Below are 23,152 nucleotides of genomic sequence, written 5' to 3'. Positions count from 1 at the left end.
GTTCGAACGATACCAAACTTTTGCTTTCTAGGACCTTCCTTCACCCTAACCCTAACCGTAACCCTAACCCTAACCCTAACCCTAACCATTACATGATCTATAAACTTTTTACCATAGCGTCAACTGAAAAGTTCAAACACGTACAATTCCAAGACCAAAGACGATATTCCAAAACGGTTTGCTGTTCTGGAATACTTGTGTCATACTATTTCAAACGATACCAAACTTTTGCTTTCTAGGACCTTCCTTCACCCTAACCCTAACCCTAACCATTACATAATCATTAACTTTTTACCCTAGCGTCATCTGAAAAAGTTCAAACACGTACGATTCCAAAACCAAAGACGATATTCCAAAACGGTTTGTGTTCTGGAATACTTGTGTCATATCCTTTGAAACGATACCAAACTTTTGCTTTCTAGGACCTTCCTTCAAGCTAACCCTAACCCTAACCCTAACCCTAACCCTAACCTAAACCTTACCCTAACCATCACATGATCATTAACTTTTTACCATAGCGTCATCTGAAAAGTTCAAACACGTACAATTCCAAAACCAAAGACGATATTCCAAAACGATTTGCTGTTCTGGAATACTTGTGTCATACCCTTTCAAACGATACCAAACTTCTGCTTTCTAGGATCTTCCTTCACCCTTACCCTAACCCTAACCCTAACCCTAACCCTAACCCTAACCATTACATGATCATTAACTTTTTACCATATGGTCAACTGTAAAGTTCAAACACGTACAATTCCAAAACCAAAGATGATATTCCAAAACGGTTTGCTGTTCTGGAATACTTGTGTCATATCCTTTGAAACGATACCAAACTTTTGCTTTCTAGGACCTTCCTTCAAGCTAACCCTAACCTAACTAACTAACCCTAACCTAATTACATAATCATTAACTTTTTACCCTAGCGTCATCTGAAAAACTTCAAACACGTACAATTCCAAAACCAAAGACGATATTCCAAATTGGTTTGCTGTTCTGGAATAATTGTGTTATACCCTTTCAAACGATACCAAACTTCTGCTTTCTAGGACCTTCCTTTACCCTAACCCTAACCGTATCCCTAACCCTAACCATTACATGATCATTAACTTTTTACCATAGCGTCATCAGAAAAGTTTAAAACGTACAATTCCAAAACCAAAGACGATATTCCAAAACGGTTTACTGTTCTGGAATACTTGTGTCATACCCTTTCAAACGATACCAGACTTTTGCTTTCTAGGACCTTCCTTCACCCTAACCCTAACCATAACCCAAACCCTAACCCTAACCATTACATGATCATTAACTTTTTACCATAGCGTCATCTGAAAAGTTTAAACACGTACTATTCCAAAACCAAAGACGATATTCCAAAACGGTTTACTGTTCTGGAATACTTGTGTCATACCCTTTCAAACAATACCAAACTTTTGCTTTCTAGGACCTTCCTTTACCCTAACCCTAACCCTAACCCTAACCGTAACCCTAACCCTAACCATTACATGATCATTAACTTTTTACCATAGCGTCAACTGAAAAGTTTAAACACGTACTATTCCAAAACCAAAGACGATATTCCAAAACGGTTTGCTGTTCTGGAATACTTGTGTCATACCCTTTGAGACGATACCAAACTTCTGCTTTCTATATTAGGGGCGATACCCAAAAATGAAGGAACTTGTTTGAAGGCTATTTAAAAAAATGCTTTAAGTATGAAATGATTACGAAAATGTGCTAAGAAATGGCAGTAAATGTTAATATCAGACAAATTTCCTCATCCTTCATTGAATCACGGCGGGGGCGACATCGTCTACCAGGTATACCTTTGACCCAGTGTTAACGTCACACTTCAAAGAAGCCACGTGCCAAGCTTCACTGGGTCTGTTTACTGAGGAAGACCAGAGTGACTGGTCGAAAGCTCCAGGTGAGAGAACTTTTCTGTGTTGGACCAAATGTTTTAACTTTAAAAATGCTTTACGTATTTAATCATGACTATAATGTGCTAGAACTGTCAGAAAATGTCAATATCAGAAATGTCAGAACATTTTCCCATTCAGGAAAGCGTTTGCCGCTCTAAATTTGCATTGCCATTGGACACCAAGCCTTACGTGTGCACGTGGGGAAACTGTCACTCCAGGTGCTATCCGCCTGGCACGTGACGCTCTCCGCACCTACAAGGTCGTAACCAAGGTCACAGGTGAAGCTGACCGTGTCCTGGAAGGTGAAGTTGACCATGTCATGGTCAGGGTCAGAGCCGCTGGTCATCTCACCGTTTACAGGAACGGTTGGCTGCGGACACGGTACGGCTGATACAGGGAGACAGACATTTTGCAATGGGTATTCACTGAATATTCACAAAAAATGACCTTTTTTCATTTACAATTAGGCCATGTTGATTTGATTATATGGATGACATCCGCGCGCGCATGAGTTTTCAACCATACTGTAAATCGTACAGAACAGTTGCAAAATGAGCAAAATTAATATGAACCGTAAGTTGCAAAAAAATATTTCAGAATGATAAAAAGACGAAAATGTAAAGAAATGAATTTGAAGAGTAGATTATTTGCCATGCCATACTCCGTGTCATTGTTTCAACCTTTGTGATCATAAAGATTTCATAATGAAGAAACCTTTTTTTTGCAAATTTGTATTTATTCGCTCGCTCGCACCAGTTTTGGGGTTCCCAGAGTATGACATCCATATAAGCAATTAAATCAGCAAGGCCTTAGACAAAAACAGAGATGCTGCAACTAGACGTATTCTAACAACTCCACATACAAAAAGAAAATGACTTACTATAATAATAATGATAATAATAATAATAATAATAATAAAAATAATAATAAAAATAATAATAATAAAATAATAATAATAATAATAATAATAATAATAATAATAATAATAATAATAATAATAATAATAATAATAATAATAATAATAATAATAATAATAATAATAATAATAATAATAATAATACAATAATAATAATAATAATAATAATAATAATAATAATAAATTATAATAATAATAATAAATTATAATACAACATATTAATAATAATCACTCTCCATCTTAATTAGCTGATAATATGTTACACATATTACAGGGTTAGAAGTGCTCTGTGCATTCAATGCCCCACCTAAAATGACCTGTTAGGCAGAATCGTATTCATTGTTTGACATATAGGACCACCAGCCTTACCTGTGCACGTGGGGACGCCGCTACTCCACGAGCCGTCTTCCCGGCAGCTAATGCTTGTCTGACCGGTGAGACCGTACCCCGCGTTACAGGAGAACTCTGCCGTGTCTTGGTAAAAGAACTTGACGGGGTCTTGCTGGGAGCCAGAAGGAGTCATCGCACCGTTTTCAGGAGCAGTCGGACGTGCACATTTCACGGCTGTAGCAAGGAAAAGGACGTATTGACACTGCGCGAGCTTTGGTTAAATTCTGCACGACCAAATTCACTATACATATAAGGAGATACCGGCGAGTTACTTCAGTGTGAAGTCATTGAAAGCACCCACAACGCCTGCTAAGATGTGTGGTGCTAGGTCAGTCCCAGTGATGCTTAATTTATAGGTTTTTAATGTAGATACCTAGGGGGTCATGAAGTGATGTTACGCAATAGTGATACACAAGTGGACTTCTATCACGTGGTGATCACGGGCGGGGCACGACCTGTCTTAGCCAATCACAGTGTAAACTTGATCCGCCCTAACCAATCGCAGTGCAGATGTACACGTGCTCCTAATTTTGCCGCGTCTTCCATAATTTCTCGGCCCACTCGAACGAACCACGGTAGCGACCGGTCCGAAAGGTGTGGAAAGTACAAGTGATAATATGATATCCTCGCCCTGTAAATTTGCATTACCTTCTTTATTTATTTATTTCATTTGTATAATATCTCATTCGCTTGTTTCATATATTCAGTCGTTACTTTGCCTTTTGATTTTGAAGCACTTTTACCAATATGTTATTATTATGATTAAGTTATTTTGTATCTTTGTTTCCTTGTTTGTTTCTTAATTATATTTTGTAAATGTATGTCGGCAGGGAACATTGAAAAACGCCCTTGCGGCGATATGTTTTACCATGGGTAAATAAATAAAATGAAATTAAAAATGAAGTGGTGCTGCCCACTGAGGTACCTTTCTGACAGATGTAATAGTTGCTATCGTGGCACGGGATGTTGTTCCATTTGTAGCCACTCTGTGGCCAAATTTCCACGCACCGCTCTGCGTCTATGTCTGGCTGCCCAATACCCCAGTTCTGGTAGTCCTGTGTCGACAGGACGCTGCCATCGCTCCATACGAAATTTCCCTTGATATGGGATGAAATTGAATTACAATCAAAAGACGAATAACGATTGCAATTGTGCGTACATGGATTGGTTTTTGTGAAAAAAAAAAAACACATCAAAGATGAAAAGGTACCGTTAATAGGGAGTGTATATTGAGGAATGGGACACCAGCATGTTCTGCCTTGCATTGCCTGATACACATTCAGAACCTTCCCCCAATCAACCAAAGTTGGTTGAAGCTCGGGAGCAGTCTGGCTAAATGTAGGCCACGCCTACAAGCATGTACAAATCAAATAGAATTTGAGTTAATTTGATCCCTAGGCACCACCGAAACACCAGGCAACCATAGCTGAACCCCTCATCCATGGTTGCCTGGTGAATTGGGGGTGAGTGGGTGGATGGATGGATGGGTGGGTTGGTTGGTTGGTTGGTTTATGGGTGGGTGGGTGATTGGGTAGTAGTGTTAGGTGTTCGGAAGGCCATATTCGGCTATGTGTGTGATGGGCTTAACAGCAACGGCAGCTCTTTAAACACATCCTGGTGTGTTACGCCGAAAGGCGGTTATACCGGCTATACAGATACAGATCCTTTTCCCTACCACAACCAAATTAAGTCCCGTGTATTTCAACCAATTTACAACATAGAGTTGTACATGAAATTTTGAAAATATCATAATTGCCAACTTACATACGTTCAATCTTTACGCAACGCCTAGTCTAGCAACCAAATCAAACCGCTAAATGTCAATTGGAGATCAAAAATGCTATCGTCAACTAAAACCTATAACGCCGTTGCAAAGGCAGCTATGAAAACTATAGCTCACTTGATCGGTAAGGTTGTCCAAACCAATCCATGTCTCTCCATCGGAATCATTGCGCCCCATGTTTCTGAGATTGGTCTCGATGAATTCGTCCATTGCCGGAGTTTTGATGACGACCAGTTTTCCACCATTGCCATATTCCCGGCAGGAATCCCTTGATCCTTGGTACGTTTCCCTGTCGTCGGCGAACTTGAGACACGTTCCCTCGGCCTCGAACAAGATGTATTCCCTCTGGCAAGGACCTGCGGTGAAACAAAAACATCATTGGTTCGACATACAGTAAGGCCACACCGCCTTAATTTTATGGATAACATCCCCTGAAGACCCCCAAACTAGTGCGCGCGGCCGAATACAAAAAAATTCCGGCCAAATATAAAAATGCCAATAAACCACAGGAATACAGAGCTGGTATTGTGAATTTGCGTCAGTACATAGCGACGTTTACGACAAACCGGTACATGCTGGCTTTTTGCGGAGTTCATGAATCGGCACTGTACGTTCAGAGATCTTGAGTCGTGGAGCTTCGGTAGCCTGAGTTCCGTCCTCCAGAGTTACCGCCGGCTCCCTATTGTTGCTAACTGCCATGGACTACCCTGGCCTAGAGCCAGGCCATGCCAGGAGGACGTGATCTTGTTTTTTTTTTTAGAACAGGCAAAAATCTACGCGCGCGCGAATGTCATCCATAAAATTAAGGCGGTCTGGCCTTAATGCTGAATAAAAATGACCCTCGATTTCTTCTGCAATCCAAGTGGTTTATTCAGCCAACGTTTAGGTGACCGTCTACCGCCTTTTTCAGAGCAACTGGTTCACATTGCGCAGCATATATGTTGCCTCTTATTGATGCGGTTACACAGTTACAGGGTACGGTATCTACAATGCGGTTCCAAACGCACAGGAGTGCTGTATAAACATAATTGTTGTCAAGTAGATAAACAGAGCAACAGAGAATGCGGTCCCAAACGCGACTGAATCACCGAACAAACGTCATGGCTTGGTTGCGGTGACCTACCAACCTGATAAAACTGTTCATTCAGGCAGCACTGATGTTTGAATGCATAGCTCACTAAATAATTCATTTGACATTACGGTAATGTAGGTAATTATGTCAGAGCTTTGCTCTTACGTTCTCTACGGCTAAACAACAAGTCTGGACTAAAAATTATTTGGATAGAAGAAGGACATTATAACCTCCTTTCTTGGATAGTAAAAAAATAGCTAACTTGCTTATAAAATTGTACATTTGCATTCTGTCTGCTAGCTAATTTTGAATGAAGCAGTAGTTTTAAGCTAATTAGTCACCAAACGGACTCATGAACCCTGGTAGTACATTCAGATAGCCTCCACCAGGCCTTCTGAAAGGGGTTTATGATGGCAACATTTAGTAAAAATGGGGCCTACTGTTCGGTTTGGAGGTCTTCTTATAATAGTTTTAAGTGGAGAAGACATCAGAAAGACAAACTTATAGAATGTGATTCAAGCCACCCTAGATGATGAGAATAAAATAGTAGGCAAGACCTCTTAGGTACTAGTGATTTGCCAAAGGAATGAATATGTAACGTACGGTGGCAGGAGAAGTCAGTGCCGCTCCATGTCTGGTCGGCCTGACAGGTGCGTTCTGAGGATCCAACCGGCACGAACCCAGAGGAACACTGGAAGGTGACCACATCTCCGTAATGATGGCCACCGCTCATGTCTCCGTGGTGAGGGGCATTCAGTTCTACACAGGATTTTGCTGGAAAACAATGAAGTATAAGATCAGAAATGTTAGAAATGTTTGATTTATTTGTCCATCCCTTTACAATGTTTTTGTTCGTGTCTATGAATGTAGGTCTGTTTGTATGCACGTGTGCATTTTTTTTGTGTGTGTGTGTGCGTATGCGCGCGCGCGCGTGTGTGTGTCTGTGTGTGTCTGTGTGTTTGTTCATGGGTGTGTCTGTGTGCGTGTATGTGTGCTTGTGTATGTGTGTGCTCGTAACAGTTACGTGTGTGTCACAGTGATGTGGGGTCGTGTGGCGTAGCGGCAGAGTGCGCGACTCGGAACTAAGAGTCCCGGGTTCGAGTCCTGACATGCCACCGATCTTGTGCCCTTGGAAAAGGCACTTTATACGACTTTCCTCACTTAGCTCAGGTGTATATGAGTATTGTTCTGTAATGTATGTGTCCCCTGTGTTGGTGGCGGCATTAATATGAGTTGAAGAAACTTGAGTGTGTCGTTACCACGTCTGGTGATTACATGTTGGAATAAAAGTTACGTGTGTGTGTTTGTGAATGTGTGCCCGTGAGTTTGTGTGTGTGTCTCTGTGTGTGTGTGCATGCGTGAGTTTGTGTGTGTGAATATGTTTGTGCTTCTAACTTGTTACGGTTAGAACATGAACACTTACGGACACAGGAATCTCCGGATTCTTCATATCCAGTGCAACAGTAGTGGACTGTTCTCTGGCATGTCGATGGTCGGTAGGCAATCCGGTACCTACAACAGGAATTCAGTCACAGAAGAGGCGGGTCATTTCTTATAAAAGACCTAATGTCAACCAGAATAACAAAATGGGCCGATGGACAATATTTTACTCAGGCTAGCTCGAACCGTTCACCCGTCGCGGCTGACTCCCCCAGTTACCGACAGTATTCTTGCGGAACATTACTGTCATTGTGCTAGTGCTAGCGAGATTTTGCGTTTATATAAAGCTATTTCTATAATGTGAACACATAGTGGTATCGAAAGACAATAAAGGTTTTGATCAATTTTCATTAATTATTTAATTAACTAATTGATCCATCCATATCCCCTCAGGAAGACATATAAGATGCTAATCTAGAGGCCTGTTCATGCACAAACTATCATGACGTAGGCTCTACCAGCTATAGTATCTGTTAAGTTCACGACTTTTAAAAGCACTATGGATCAGAGGAAAGAAAAGTGACAAATAGATAATCACAATTTAGTACACTAACCCTGTGCAAGACCACCCACCCCAAAGCCCACATCTAGTTGTGTACCGCTGACTGTACGCTGCCTGGCAGTCATAGCTTTCAACCTTCGAGCACACGTTGGTTCTGTAGGACCAATTCGTCTCAGTCAACCAACTTGCTTTTGTTTCTTTCAACTTCCAACTTCTAACATCTGTGTCCATAATATCACCAGGGTCTATAATATCGCCACCTTGAGGAGCAGTGTGCTTAAAGATATTTTTACTGCAACATACTTTTGGTGTGCACTCCTGCACACCTAGGGTATGTTGCAGTAAAAATATCTTTAAGCACACTATTTCTCAAGGTGGCGATATTATAGACCCTGGTGATATTATGGACACAGATAGTAAGTTATACACGACAACGTTTAGTGCTTTTCGTATATAAACAAAGTAACGTCATACTACATGTACACCTAATTTCTGAATAAAGCTGCAGGTCCAAACAATACATACAGGCAACAACAACATAATTATTTACGTGCACGTTCATGGCTAAAGTTCGAATTTTAAAGTCAATACCGATATATGTGAGGCAAAATTGCTTTGTCGCAGACGGAAAACGGTTGTTTGTTTTCGTAAGGCCACACCAAGTAAATTTTATGGATGACGTACCCGCGCGCATTGATTTTGGCCTGTTCCTAGAAAAAAAAACACACAAGAAATTCCGCTTCCTGTAACTATGACCAAAGAGTCACGACAGTGCCGCAAATAGGTTTGTGCGGACCAAAGCTTATGAAGCATCAAGCAAGGAAATCATGACTTCCTTTAGGAATTCAGTTTGGTATATGCTGCCACATTTGAAGAAACTTGCTGACCGCTCCATCTATCTCCCCAAAGCACAGGACGACAACTGCTGTTCCACCTGATTTATTGCTGTTTTTATAATGAAGAAAAGACTTCTTGCTTGTTACACTGTGTCACCTCATTCAATTTGTGTCCTAACATTTGTCGTCTCTTAGTATATTTCTAATCTAGGCATCTTGTTTTTTTAGGGCCCTTCTTGTTTTTTTCGCCCTCTCGCATTAGATTTAGGGTCTCCAAAGGACGTCATCAATAAAAGTTTACTTGGTGTGGCCTAATATTGTACGCTGGTTCCAGCTATTTCCATTTCATGTTACACATACGTATACGATTACCCATGTTTAAACTATCATGTCAAAACACTTCCACTTAACAGCACGTTTCTGCATGTTTTTGTGTGTGTGACTTAAACAATTTGAAAACAGAAGGACAGAATTCTTTTCTTACCCCAATAGTGGCTTGACCAGATCACTCTGAGACAAGAACACGAGGAAACATAGGACGGTGGCTACTAACGAACGTGCCCGTAGTCCCGTCATGACGTTGGCTTCCACAGCGTTATTCTGGTAAAAACAGAGACTCTCGGTATCAAACAGCATGAAAGCACCGTCGTGTATTAGCCTGCAGCTGGTGTCCAGTCTATCGTGGTTGCAGCAGGCTTTCGTCGGGGCCCTAGTACTTCTCCCCCGCCCAGTTCAACAGGCCGCCCGGTGAACGTTTTGCACGGCAGGCAGGAGTTTGATTAGCTCCACGAGAATATTCGTGGTGGGGATAATTTGTCGTCGTGCAAAACCTACCGGAGAGCTGGTGCTAGTTGAGTCGAGCTGCAAAGAACCCAAGAAGCTCCGAAGAGAACCCGACCAAACAACGATATACTGGACACTAGGATGTCGAGTCTAGGCCATATTTTGGCTACACTATCTCTACCCCATCCTGTGTTCTATACATAGCGAATGTTACAACAACAACAACAACACACACACACACACACACACACACACACACACACACACAGACACACAACCACACACAACCACACACACACACAAACAAACACACACACAGAAAACGAAGAAAAATACAAACCTATACGGGATAGCTGTTCTTGTTATTTGAGGTATTCAAGACAAAATATTCGCGTAAAAATTGCTTTACCTTTGCCCTTTCACACGTCCGTAGTAGAACGCCACGATACAGCCCATATAACGCCTCTCCCTTGTGTTCACAACAATGTAACCTTTGAAAACAAACAAACAAACAAACAAACAGACAGACAGACAGACAAACAAACTCTCTGTGCGATAGGCGCACTAAAACGCCCAACGTAGCGTCCGTGGATTATGACTGGACAGACTTCTCATAACCAAAACACTCCCTCCAACTGCGGCGGCGGTTACAAAAATTGTTTTGACACTTCACTGGCAGACCTAGGGCGAAACCATTGTATCGACAGGTAGGGACCTTGTTTAGAAATACTGCGGGGAAAGGCATTCGGCATATACCAACTTTTATGTTTTTATTTTAGTATGATGTACATGTAGAATGATTTGTATTGTACCTAGAAATACTATATATATATATTTTTTTCAAAGGATGTGAACAAATTACTGAGCATCATCACCCCTACACAGAAGATACCAAACGACACCTGTAGCTGTAGCTTAACGAGCAAGTAACTGTCACCTGAGACAAAGCGATTTCGTCATCTGGAGTTAAGTGATGACATTTTAAATATTAATGACGGCGTCTGTAAGGACAACAATGTATGGGTATGCATGGCTTGCCAATTTTCTGGCGCCAATTATTTTCAGTCATTGCGCACGCCACCTTATATAAATATCATAATAATGACACATTATATAGTGTGATCTGGCATATTGGATGTATGAGTTCAAACGCCATGATGTGCGATACACATGCAAGGATGCGTAATGAATTATCACCTTTTTACTGAAAGGCCCAAATTCTTCTTAAATATATGCTTTTGAAGACGCTCGTGGGCGTGTGTGTGTGTGTGTGTGTGTGTGTGTGTGTGTGTGTGTGTGTGTGTGTGTGTGTGTGTGTGTGTGTGTGTGTGTGTGTGTGCATGTGTGCGCGTGTGTGTGTGTGCAAGAAGGCTTTGATGGGTTGTATTGATATTTGATAGATGAGCAGGTCTTGATGAGACCTTGACATGATTCTATCTTTTACACACTGGCGGTTTGTTTTGGTACTGCAGCTGGAATTCCGGTTTTTGATATCTCATGATCTGGACATGTTACTGTGATGGGTATTATTTTCAACCTGGATATCACGCTCCGTAGTTACCGCTGACTCTCTCCTGTTGTTAGATATTTAGGCGTTATGCCCCAGCAAGTAATTTTTATGGATGACATCAGCGCGCGCATTAATGTTCGCCTGATTTTGGAAAAAAATTGTTGCATGTACGTATTCTATGCAAGTGGAACATAAACAGATACTTAGTATGCAAATTAATACCGAATTTGCATAATCACTGTAAAATACTACGATTCCTTGATGTGCATTTCATACTTGGGGCATGTGTAAGTTAGTTTAAGGTTAACGTCCCTTATGCACATAGTATTTTAATGTGGAGGTCATTTACATAATTAATGATGAAATGATGAAACATTTCCAAAGTATAGGAATTTCGCAAATGAAATATATGTAATTTTAGTTGAGAAAACCGTACATAAAATAGATGTACTCACTACATTATGATTATTACCTTATTGTCTCCTGAGCCGGATCATCATTATCATATGCATGATGCAATGAGGCTACATATATCAATATATGATACAAGTTATTCAATGACTCACTATTTTTCAGCTGATGGAGAATAAAACACGGGTAAGAAACGTAAAGAATACACACATTAGTTAAGTCATAACTAAACATTCACAAATTCATTAAACCAAAGATGTACTATTGTCATACAAATGTTACCCATGTACTGCATTCTTTTTTAACAGATAGTCATTTGTTTGATTAATTCATAAAAAGCCTAACAGGGAAGCAATTGATGTTACAAAGATCTTTAATTTCCTCATGGACTGGGCGGTACATGTGAAATTTAATGGTGATGTTACATTTACAACAGAATGATTCAACAACACACATGAAACGCAAAAAAAGCAGTTACTCAAGCAACTGGATATGATTTTGGAAACGGTCAGACGTTTTAGCTAGTATCCTTTAGCTTTCGTCAGTGACTGAGAGACCAGAGGGGAAAGCAGGTTTATATACACAACCTGTTGATTGATATGCAAATAAAGTGAAGACAAATTTTTGGAAGTCGAAAAAGGAACAAAAGTCAGACAAGTCAAGACAAGATGATGCAAATTAGTCTGAAAGCTCCTGTTATACAGAACATGAGCTTAAGTGTTGTCTTTCCTCGGGGCTTGGAGTGCCAAATCCCAAGTGCCGGAAAGATCGAAATTAGTCTGAAAGCTAATTTGCTTTCAGACTAATTTGCATCATCTTGTCTTGACTTGTCTCACTTTTGTTCCTTTTTCGACTTCCAAAAATTTGTCTTCACTTTATTTGCATATCAATCAATAGGCTGTGCTTATAAACCTGCTTTCCCCTCTGGTCTCTCAGTCACTGACGAAAGCTAGTGGATACTAGCTGAAACGTCTGACGTTTTCAAAATCATATCCAGTTGCTTGAGTAACTGCTTTTTGGCGTATCGTATTACCTGGATGTCTAACCTTCATCGACCAACACACATGAAACATGCATAGTGTAACTCCATCAAACCACACTGATAATACAACTAATATAGGAAGTTATTCTCACTCATCACTGAATATCCACTTAGTGGGGACGGAAAGTACTAAATCTTAGTTGCATCTGTTTCTACATGTAGTAACGACTGGATCAAAATGTGACTCCATGATGACATTTTTGTATGTAAATTTCATGAAAATTATTACATTGGAGCTTTGAATCTGATTAAGATGAGATTAAGATAGAGTCAGATCAATATGTCACTCTTGATTCCATTAGTAATCAATTGGCTTGAAAAGCCTGAAAATAAATTTATTGTACTCCTGAGCCTCCAAAATTGTTACTGCCGAGATGCTAATCTACTGATAATTAAAAAAAAATCGTAGCTCCTTAAAATGAATCACTAAATCCAAAATCTTCTAAATTTAAGTGACAAGTTTGCTAGTAGGGTTTAAAGAATAAAACATTAGTTTTCTGTGACAGTAAAGAACCGTAACCATCATGGTCACATTGCAGGCACTAACTTCTGAATTACGTTTCAGTTTCCAATCTTCCAATCATCTGTGCAACATTTCTCTGCAACTGCGATCATAATCCAACATTATGGGTTGTTATGGTACCAGTAAGCGGTGGATGGTCCAGTGCTGAGTAGAAAGAGCTTTGAACAGGTCATCGCAAAGTTCTGCAACATATGATCAAGATGGTTGTAAGGTTCTGAAACATATCAAGATTGAAAAGTACAAAGTACATGTAACGTTACAGGCATGATGAAGGAGAATGGCGCGTAAAGATGTACATGAAGCCATGTATAAGTTTTTTATGCACATTAATAACTAATACATCAACCTATGAGTTAACTTTAAAAGTCTTTCCTGAGATTATTCAGTCATACTAAAACCGGCAACCATGATGACACTTGTATGATAAAAAAAGAAAAGAAAAAGTGGATAGCATTGCTGATTGAGTGTAATAATGCATAAGAATATAGATATACCATGAGAAATTAATGATTTCCATTTGTTATTGAAGACAAAATAAGACACACCTCACAAGCTCTCTGCAGTCAGCCGTTCACCAATGTTGATGAGTGCCTGCTTTAGAACCTCTAGAGTAGCTTCACTTCCCTCCCTGTCTCTCCACCTGCGCAGCATCTCCCTGCACCTGCGGCCCTGGTCTAACTTGACGTTATGGATGTCATCTATCTGGTTCTCATTGAAGCCTAGCTTCCGGGCCAGGTCATCCCACTTGCGGCTGACACCGGCAATGACTTTCTCAAAGCATACCTGCATGTCATGATCAGCTGTAACAAGCATGGATAATTTCAAATTGGATCAAGGGGCATGTGCATAGTCCAGTGGTTTGTTACTGTACCTTTCTTTTGGACCTAGATGTTGAGAGTTCAAATCCTTGCTGTTGTCACTGCCCGAACTTAGGTATAGTTTCTCGGTTCATCTATAGGACGACACATTAGACCGTTATCCACTGCTCATTGCACTTCCCCTGTACAATTAACCTGTACATGCACATACACATTCTGCTTTTCCTGTCACAATTAGTTTAGCTGTACTGAAATGGTCTAATGTCATTTTGAATTCACTTCAAACATGATAAACAGATCGTAATTCTTATAATAAACTTGAGGTAAAATGACTGTGTTTTTATTTTAATATTCGAGCTTTCAAAAGGTTTTAATACAGTTCATGTGCTGTGTATCAAAATTGCTGTCATTTCATTTTTCGTGTAGTTTACATAAGATTGTATGTTTTAGCCCACACGATATTCAACATGACCAAGTGACTATACCATTCCTAACATTTCTACCATCCCTAATTTGCATTTGTATATCTTATTCACAGAAAGTACTATTTACATAGATCAAACGTAATGTGTTAATGTATTTAAAAATGCATGGCTAAGACTGACAAGCAAACAAACATCACATGAAGATGATAAAGGTCAAAGTGAAGTTAACAGTGCATTGTAATGATACAGAATGCATGATCACTGTTGACGTATGTTTGAATGTTAGATGCTTACACGAATGTCCTAGACACTTAAAAAGAACACATTGAAGAAACAGACACTTTACAGAGTCGTTGTGATGGACGATAATTAAATGGTAATTCCCACCTGCAGATGTTGGTTGTGTGTCCCTCCCAACCCCACTAGGCCCTGCTCCATCATCTTCTCTCCGACTTTCTGATCGTCTCCTCTTCTTTCCTCGCACTGTGGTAGACAGAGGGTTGATGTGTGATCACTTTTGACGTATGTTAGATGCTTACACGAATGTCCTAGACATTTAAAAAGAACACATTGAAGAAACAGACACTTTACAAAGTCGTTGTGATGGACGATAATTAAATGGTAATTCCCACCTGCAGATGTTGGTTGTGTGTCCCTCCCAAACCCACTAGACCCTGCTCCATCATCTCGCACTGTGGTAGACAGAGGGTTGATGCTCGTTCGTTCTTGAGAGGGGACCATTGGCGGTGTGGTGATACCTGTCCCCAAACGTGTAACACAATGTAAACATTATTAAAAAAGAGTCAGAATGCAAGTGGTTGGCGTTGTGAAGATTTCAGTTCCTTCATTGGCATTTTGTGGTTTATCTTTCGTACCTTAAACCAAAACCATAATATTCATATTCATAGTAGCATGCATGCATATCCTGTACAATAAATATATGTGTACTGCATATTAAGACAATTTAGACTAATAATGTTGAAGCACATCTGCATTCTACGAATACATGACTTTCCTTTCAAGTATGGTCGTAATGGGGCTGAAGTGACGAGAAGATGCTCATGAAATTTGTCCTGTTTTAATGGCTCTTAAAACTAACATATACATGCACTTGGATCAAATTAAAATCCAATTCTCTAATTTATATTGAAATACACCATGTACTTACTCTGTAAGATGTCACCTTCCTGAAACAGAAAAGACATTACTTTGATCAAATAGCGAAATAATTACACGGTTAATGACCTTTGAATTATTATGATGCATAAATTATCTACACGTACAGTGTAGACGGGTGTGTTGAGTGCTGAATACTTAAATGCGACAGAAAATCATTATTTTATATTATGTCTGCAGTTACAGCTACAACCACCTCTTACCTCTTTGAAAACGAACTGACATACAGTCCGCTTTGATGGCCCTTGAACCTTATTGACGTCCACTTCACCCTTGACACGGTTTCCATTCGGTCTGTCCAGCAACATTTGAACGTTCTGACCGTATTTGTCGCAGCACTGATTGGATCGTAGTTCAATCTGCCTGAATAATTCCTGTCCTTCGCGGATACTTACTGCAATGTCAATTACATCACCATTGAAAAGATCGAACATTGCTGCATTGCCCCCACACTTGGTGAAACCTGGGTGGTACTGATCTGTCTGTACACGCCGATCTCTACAGACAACATGGAACTGGACATCCTCCGGACTGGCATTTATGTGTGCTGCAAACCGACAATCTAAAGTTCTTGATGATAGAGCCCCGGCCATTGTCTGTAGTACTGATGAGATTGCAGCATCCGCGGGAGCCCATCCGGTCATAATAGGACAAAACTTTTTCAAAGAAATTGATATTTTGTGCTGGTTTATCTGGTACTCTGTTGAAGATGTGATATCTACCCAGCCTTCTCCATCACAATTCTTTAGAATGACACACCTCATCCCTTCAGAGCCTGGGTGTAGCCACGTTTGCACCTCCACTGGCCCATTCAGCTGTGCACCGTGCATGTTGACATTAAACGCTGGGGAGAACAGCATCTGACCCAGTAGCTCACGTGGACAGGCGTCCTCGCCTAGGGACCAGGGGTAGCCAGAGAGCCAGTTTACGCTCTCAGGATCCCTGAGGATAGCAGCAACATCTACGGTCGATATGGTTATCCTTGTGTCATGTTGAAGGACGCCTGGTGGTACAAAAAGTTTGACAAAACCAGGAATCTCCAATTCTCCGCCTTTGCGTCCTACTTCAGCCACTGTTGCCCGTGTGTACTTCAATTCCTTTGATACAGCTAGCAAAATATTGAGACAAGAATTGGAGACAGTAAAAATAGGTCCACCATTTCTCAAGCCACACACACACACACACACGCACAGGCACACACACAAACGTACACACACACACGCATACAAGCACACACGCACACACACACACACACACTCACTACGTACACACACACACACACACACACATACACACACACGTACACACACACACACACACACACACACACACACACACACACACACACACACACACACACACACACACACATACGCACATGCACGCACGCACACACACATATAGCCTCTACCAGGCTTCGGGAGGTGGCTAGAAAGAGTAGAGATTGGCCAAAAAGAGAGAGCATACCAACCCCAGTTTGGTCGGCTGGAGAGAACAGTTTGCCGCTCCCGGCCGCGGGTGCGGCAAAATGTTCTCTCCCTGCTTACAACTCCCTCGGCATGTTATCTCTCTATTTGCCCGATTTCTACTCTTTCAAGCCGCCTCCCGAAGCCTGGTAGAGGCTAACACTAATACACGAACGCACGCGCGCGCGCGCGCGCGCGCACACACACACACACACACACACACAAACACGCACACACACGCACACATGCACGTACGCACACACACATACACGAACGTACACACGCACGCACACGCACACACACACACGCACACGCACGCACACGCACGCACACACATACACTCAACTGCCTGTAAAGCTAGGACTCGGTCGCTCTAAAGGAATTTAAGCCAACCTGGGATGTCTCGTACAATAACAGGAAAGCTGATCCCAGCTGCCATCATGTCCTTTTCCAGTATACTGAGGTTACCTGAAATAGTGAAATGTAGTGAAATTGACTTTACGATTATGCGCGATTATGTGAATATAGGGGTCTGCAATTTTGGATATGTTTTAAGCAGAAATTCCGGTGTCACAGCGATCTCGCCCCCAGCGATTTCGCCCTCCAGTGGGGGTGAGATCGCTAGCATTTCGCCCCGCCTCGATCTACTCTCGCCCCCCCCCCTAGTGTACTCTTTTACACCGTACCCTAGTTATGGCAGGTGCAATTCTAACGATAGGTACGGTTGAAGCAATAAAGTAACCTCCTTGGTTTAAATATTCTCTCTTTCTATGCTCAACGTAACAGCATAGGCATCTCAACAACACAGGATTTGAACTGATCATTGGTAAAATAGTTTTGAGAGTGTTTATATGCGACATAATTCCGCAATTACAGCAAAATACTATGATGAGAATTATTTAACAACTCTGTGTGCTTGGACGTGCTTTAAGTTTTTGAGGAAATAGTTAATTTTTTTGACGGGGGGGCGAAATCGCTAAAGGGGGGGTGGGGGGACCAAATCACTAGCGGGAAGGGCGAAATCGCTAGATATCTCGACCCGGGGAGGGCGAAATCACTAGGGGGCGAGATCGCTGTGACACCGGTAACATACCAGCTGTGGTGTACTTGTAGTCACTCTTCATCATGTCCTTTATCCAGTCAGCTGGAATCGCGGCCACCGCTGGACTTTCCTGTTTGCCTGTACGTGCCGACCACACCCGCATAAGCAGCCTTACATCTGTTTCATCCATCCGGCTGAGGATGCTTTCCACAGTCTCATGAAAGTCTACAGGAAATATTACGATAACAATCAGAGCAAAAGTATGTAATTATGGTGACTCACGAAGATTACTACGACCGATTACTTAAAATAGTGCATGATACTGGAGACACTGTAGTTCTTCATGGTTCTTATAATTTTGTGAAAGTCAACAAAGCCTTATTTTTTTGTAAACAGTTGAGATGTCTCTTTGTTCGACTCCTTCGTATTTTGTTTTTATATATAGTGGAATCACGTCATCTGCTGCAATGAACAAAATGGAAAATAATAGTCTTATATAGGAATAATGGACTTACGTGGACTTGAGTCAATCAAAGTTTGTAACAGATACAATGTATGGCGGATAATAAGATTGCTTACTGGTATGAGTGTATTAAAATTCAACATATAGGTTCAACGGGTATTATGTCTGGCAGAATGTGGAGCCGTGGTGTATATATATATATATATATATATATATATATATATATATATATATATATATATATGTGTGTGTGTGTGTGTGTGTGTGTGTGTGTGTGTGTGTGTGTGTGTGTAAATGTATCATTTATATATTACGTTGTATTTTATCTTACTATTGATTAAAATAATGTAAGCTTTTAATGCTGTAGAGTTGTTGCAGGATTGTAAGACAAGTCAAAACCTTTCAAGATTAGACATTGTTGTCGGCGGCAGAAGTACGATTACCTTACAAGATGGTACGCCCCTTTTGTTACCTACACAAAAGTAATTATAATGTACTAGTATCAGTATTAATGACAAAGATGCCCTAAAGAGCATATCATTAATGAGAACGAATTTGATCTCTGTGTAATCTTTGTGCTGGGATAAATTTCAACCTTTTTACCATGATAACAAATGTAGTAACAACTACTTACATGAAGGTGGGGGTGGAGCTGGTTTCTTTAGTTCCTCCAGCTGCAATTGGATGTCAGCCTGCTGCTGTTCAAACCTCTTCATCATCTCCTTAAATTCTATAGATTTTGCACCAGATCGATTATTAAGTTTTTGCAGAAAGTAGAAAAATATGATGTTGTTGTGATCAGTGTGATGGGACTGTGTCCATTTCAAAACATAATGCCGTGTAAGTGTCTTAAGGTTTTCAACTGGCTTTTGCAGTGTGATTTTCAATGTTTAGTTTGACGTTTGCCCAACTCCTCTAAGTACATTTTGTGAACTTGGCAATGCATCATTATTGTTATTTGGTTACTCTTCTGAAGAACCTCATTCTCAACTTTTTTGAAATTATCTTCACTTTATTGTTACAATGCTTTTAAATGAAAAAAGTACGTTTTTAAACTCACTAGTCTTCTGTCAGAAAACTCAGCTCAAAATTCTTTTCTATGTGGCATTGCAACTTTTACTTACCCTTTCCATCTGTGCCTGTTTCTCCATCTCTCGTTTTATCTGAAATTAAAAGTGGCAGTCAAGTTACATGCGGTAAGCATTGTTTTAAGCATATAAGACGGCGAAAACCTAACCGATGGTTTCTATCTGCTAAGATCCGTTGAACATGATCACTGATAAATTGCTAATAAAATCCTAAATTCAAAGTACATACAATAGACCTTGGCGAAGTTTGGACATTAATTCATGTAAATAGTATTTATAGACTATTCAAACTCTAAAAGCAGCTACTCAAGCAACTGGATATGATTTTGAAAACGTCAGACGTTTCAACTAGTATCCACTAGCTTTCTTTAGTGACTGAGAGACCAGAGAAATGCAGGTTTATAAGGAGAAGGCGGGCTGATTACTGCGCAGAAGCGATAGACTCATCCGCATAGCCTGGTAACGCGGCGATAAGTACCGCGGGAATAGAAGAGAGAGGGGGTGAGGAACAAAAGAGAATGAACTAGTTGGGATATTGACTCTGATTTTATTCGGATAGCTAGCTAGGACGAGAGGCTAAGAATTGTGGAACACGCAAACGCCCACCCACCCACCATTCGTTACGGATAAAAATGGATTTGAATCATATCGCCGCGCGACTCCAGGCACTACCCCATAGCTTCATATGGATGAGCCAATCACTACGCAAAAAGAATAGGTAACTGTTGGTTATACCTTTCTCTTCAGCAGTTGGCTCGTTTCTCTAATGTATGTGTCGTTGCAGTAAGGCTCATCACACTTCAGCCTGTAAATGACCTCTGATAGCTTTCTGTGCCTGGTCTTTATGGTGAACCAGTTTCTGTCTTAGTGTGGAGTGATTAGTTATGTTAGTTCATTAATTATGCCGAAGAAGAGTTGTGGATGTAACTCAAACGCCCGGAAGAAGTCTGCGTAATTTATCCAGTAGAAGTTTAAATTTTCTGAGTACATAAAATTTATCTTATGCTAGTACCTCCTTGATCTGTTGTTCATGAAGCCGATACATGTTCTTCAGATTTTCTTCTTGGGTTTCCTTCATGTCCAGTGCTTGCTTGAGAAGCTCATCCTTCTCTCTCGTCAGTTCCTTAGCCTTAAGCCTTGCCTCATGTGCCTTCTGTTGTGCCTGCAATATCTAGAGTATCGAAAATGTTGAAACATACTGCATATTTTAAATTCCACAAACATCAGGAAATTGATAATTACTAGATAGAGCTATGACGTAGAAAGAATCTTAATCACAACTAGATTTCCACGATCTCATACCTTCGATAAAAATCGATCTTCGAGACAGCAATTCAAGTATTACAAGTTTATTACTAAAATCCTTGCCATTCAGCTCTATGGTACTATTATGACATTTTTTTTACAAATGAGGTAATATTTTGCACGATTTTTCTCTTTGCCATGGTTACATATGCCAAGAGTTAGTGTCCTACATGGAATACCGATTATTTACTAATTATGTAATTTTTCTAATTATGTAGTTTTTATCTAAACTACCTGCATACCAAAAATCATGACAATCCATCAAATCCTCTCAAGTTATTATCTTTGAAACATTTTGCAAAGCCTGCCCTGCAGTTCAATAAGACGTAGCTAGGGTCTCAAACCTATGTCATTTATTCTCTGCTCAACGGACTCTCTGCCAACCAAAAACCAATGTGATCCAGGCATATCCAGATCACGAGATATCGCAAAGTGTTGCTAATGCACTGCCACTAAAAGTCGCCAGGGGGTCAAACATCAAACCGTTTCTTCCGCTCACCAAACCCTACCCACATGCCAAATATGATATGATCCATCATTGCCTCCCGAGTTATACACACACACACACACACACACACACGCACACACACACACACACACACACACACACAACAACACACACACACACACACACGACACACACACACACACACACACACACACGCACACACACACACACACACACACACACACACAAACATAACATTCTTGTAGAAGGAAACCAATGAGAAGACAATCATTATATATACAAGCCGTGTTTTGGCCTTGTCACACCAGTACAATTCTTCCAAGGAACACAAACATTTACCTTTCTCTGATAGCCCACGATCTTTTCAAAGTTGACCTTAAGCTTCTCTATGCTTGGAGTCATCTCTTGGAGAACAGTCCATTTTTCTGGACCACGTGCCTGCTCGTTGTATTCCTGGCGTGTATTCTCCAATTCTCCCAACAACTGCTCGAAGTCATAGTCTTCCGGAGGCGACTCCACCCGTTCTCTAGCGAATGTTGGATCATGAAAAAGAGGAATAACAAATCTAGAATTCCATAATAAGTAATCACAAATCCCACATTTCATATCTTAAACCTATTTTTCATGACATATTCGTGAGTGAAATTGCCTTTTCAAACAATGGCAGTTTACTTTTTCTTTATTAATTATTTGGATGAGGAGGGATCAAGGACTTTCTGTTGTTATTAGCATTCAATTGAAAGCTACCTTATTTGGTTGAATAAGCGTTCAAAGAGCTTCTGGCAGAATGTCTTGGACAGTTCTTTGTTTTGCTGGATGTACTTCAAAAGCTCCCCGCCGGTAACGACGAACCCTTTCTCTTTCCTTCTAGTGCCGTCTACTGCCACATAGTCTACTGTCTGCTCCTCTCTTACAACTGCAACACATAATTGTTGTAAATGTAGTATGGGACGTTTTTAGCCAATTGTAACTCTAACTAGTCTTAGATAATTGAGGGATAAAATGGATTACAGTCCTTTAACCCACATGATAATGGTAACGACATGCTGGCTATTGCGAAACAGTAATCACAGAGAAATTGCTGACCGGTCATCGGCATGACTGAAATGTTAGCCAGAAATATGTTTATCATAAACATTTCTAAAACATCATGAACATTTCTTATTATGTCTTTATAATAAACAATTTTTTTACAATAAGCCTTTCTTATCATAAACATTGCTTAACAATTGTTTATTATAAACGATTTCTTATTTCTTTATCATGAATATTTCTTATCATGAACATTCTCATCTCAGTCAATTCTTATTATAAACACATTTCTTATATTTCTTATTTCTTTTTAGGTACACTCGTCTTCTCTTTCGGGCTCCTCAGAAACCTAGAAAGATGCAGATGCTAAATTTCAAATGTGCTTACCCAAGCGTTTTTGCAGTTCGTCAATCAAATCCTCGTTCTCACTGCTCCTCTTCTCTGCGCTGATACCAAATTGGCCGACCCTCTCCAGAAGCATACTTGTGACTTTATTCAACAACTCATTGTGGAGCTCCATGAGGGTAAGCTGGCTTGGAGGATTCCTGAACAAAGATACCAAAAGGTGAAAATAAGAACATGGTCATTGACTAATTTGAACACAGTCTGGATAGAATTTATCGAAAAACAGATTCAGACATTAGTTTGTGTGTGTGTCTGTGTGTGTGTGTCTGTCTGTGTGTGTGTGTACAAGTGTGTGTGTGCATGTGTGTCTGTGTGTGTGTGTGTGTCTGTGTGTAT

General features: G+C 40.5%; 3 protein-coding genes across 3 annotated transcripts in view; all 3 read right to left on the bottom strand.

Moving 5' to 3' along the window:
* Window positions 1-6,813, bottom strand: part of LOC109477002 (E-selectin-like) — a 29,114-nt gene extending 22,301 nt beyond the window's left edge. Inside the window, exons 1-5 of the mRNA XM_019778014.1 lie at window positions 6,684-6,813; window positions 5,126-5,364; window positions 4,151-4,322; window positions 3,205-3,399; window positions 2,109-2,306 (exon numbers count right to left, since the gene is read on the bottom strand). Of these exons, the coding sequence (XP_019633573.1) occupies window positions 2,109-2,306; window positions 3,205-3,399; window positions 4,151-4,322; window positions 5,126-5,364; window positions 6,684-6,813 (934 nt within the window). The remainder of the gene's footprint in view (window positions 1-2,108; window positions 2,307-3,204; window positions 3,400-4,150; window positions 4,323-5,125; window positions 5,365-6,683) is intronic.
* Window positions 6,814-13,673: 6,860 nt separating this feature from the next.
* On the bottom strand, window positions 13,674-19,241 carry LOC109477000. The gene is made up of 8 exons (XM_019778013.1): window positions 19,152-19,241; window positions 18,106-18,279; window positions 17,406-17,480; window positions 15,750-16,654; window positions 15,539-15,557; window positions 15,003-15,128; window positions 14,758-14,853; window positions 13,674-13,927 (listed from the first exon to the last, which is right to left on the bottom strand). Exons 1-8 carry the CDS (start codon window positions 19,234-19,236, stop codon window positions 13,674-13,676), a joined length of 1,734 nt encoding a protein of 577 aa, XP_019633572.1. The 5' UTR covers window positions 19,237-19,241.
* A 373-nt stretch (window positions 19,242-19,614) lies between these two features.
* The window catches only part of LOC109476999 (guanylate-binding protein 4-like), a 13,754-nt gene continuing 10,216 nt past the window's right edge, over window positions 19,615-23,152 (bottom strand). The window contains exons 7-11 of the mRNA XM_019778012.1: window positions 22,799-22,940; window positions 22,127-22,295; window positions 21,719-21,905; window positions 20,618-20,776; window positions 19,615-19,680 (exon numbers count right to left, since the gene is read on the bottom strand). Coding sequence (XP_019633571.1) covers window positions 19,615-19,680; window positions 20,618-20,776; window positions 21,719-21,905; window positions 22,127-22,295; window positions 22,799-22,940 — 723 coding nt within the window. The remainder of the gene's footprint in view (window positions 19,681-20,617; window positions 20,777-21,718; window positions 21,906-22,126; window positions 22,296-22,798; window positions 22,941-23,152) is intronic.

This window comes from Branchiostoma belcheri, unplaced genomic scaffold, assembly GCF_001625305.1.
Source record: "Branchiostoma belcheri isolate BF01 breed outbred unplaced genomic scaffold, Haploidv18h27 scaffold4, whole genome shotgun sequence".
In the NCBI taxonomy this organism is placed as follows: domain Eukaryota; kingdom Metazoa; phylum Chordata; class Leptocardii; order Amphioxiformes; family Branchiostomatidae; genus Branchiostoma; species Branchiostoma belcheri.
The sequence above is the reverse complement of the archived record's forward strand: the minus strand, read 5'-3'. Positions and strand labels throughout refer to the sequence as shown.

Bases quoted from the DNA above. Each gene is read 5' to 3' on its own strand.
- LOC109477000 (XM_019778013.1), bottom strand. From the start codon at position 19,236: ATGATGAAGAGGTTTGAACAGCAGCAGGCTGACATCCAATTGCAGCTG. The intron at 17,481-18,105 runs GTATGTTACCGG...TCACTATTTCAG, and splicing joins CTACAAGTACACCACAGCTG to GTAACCTCAGTATACTGGAA. The intron at 16,655-17,405 runs GTTGGCTTAAAT...ATATTTTGCTAG, and splicing joins TATTGTACGAGACATCCCAG to CTGTATCAAAGGAATTGAAG.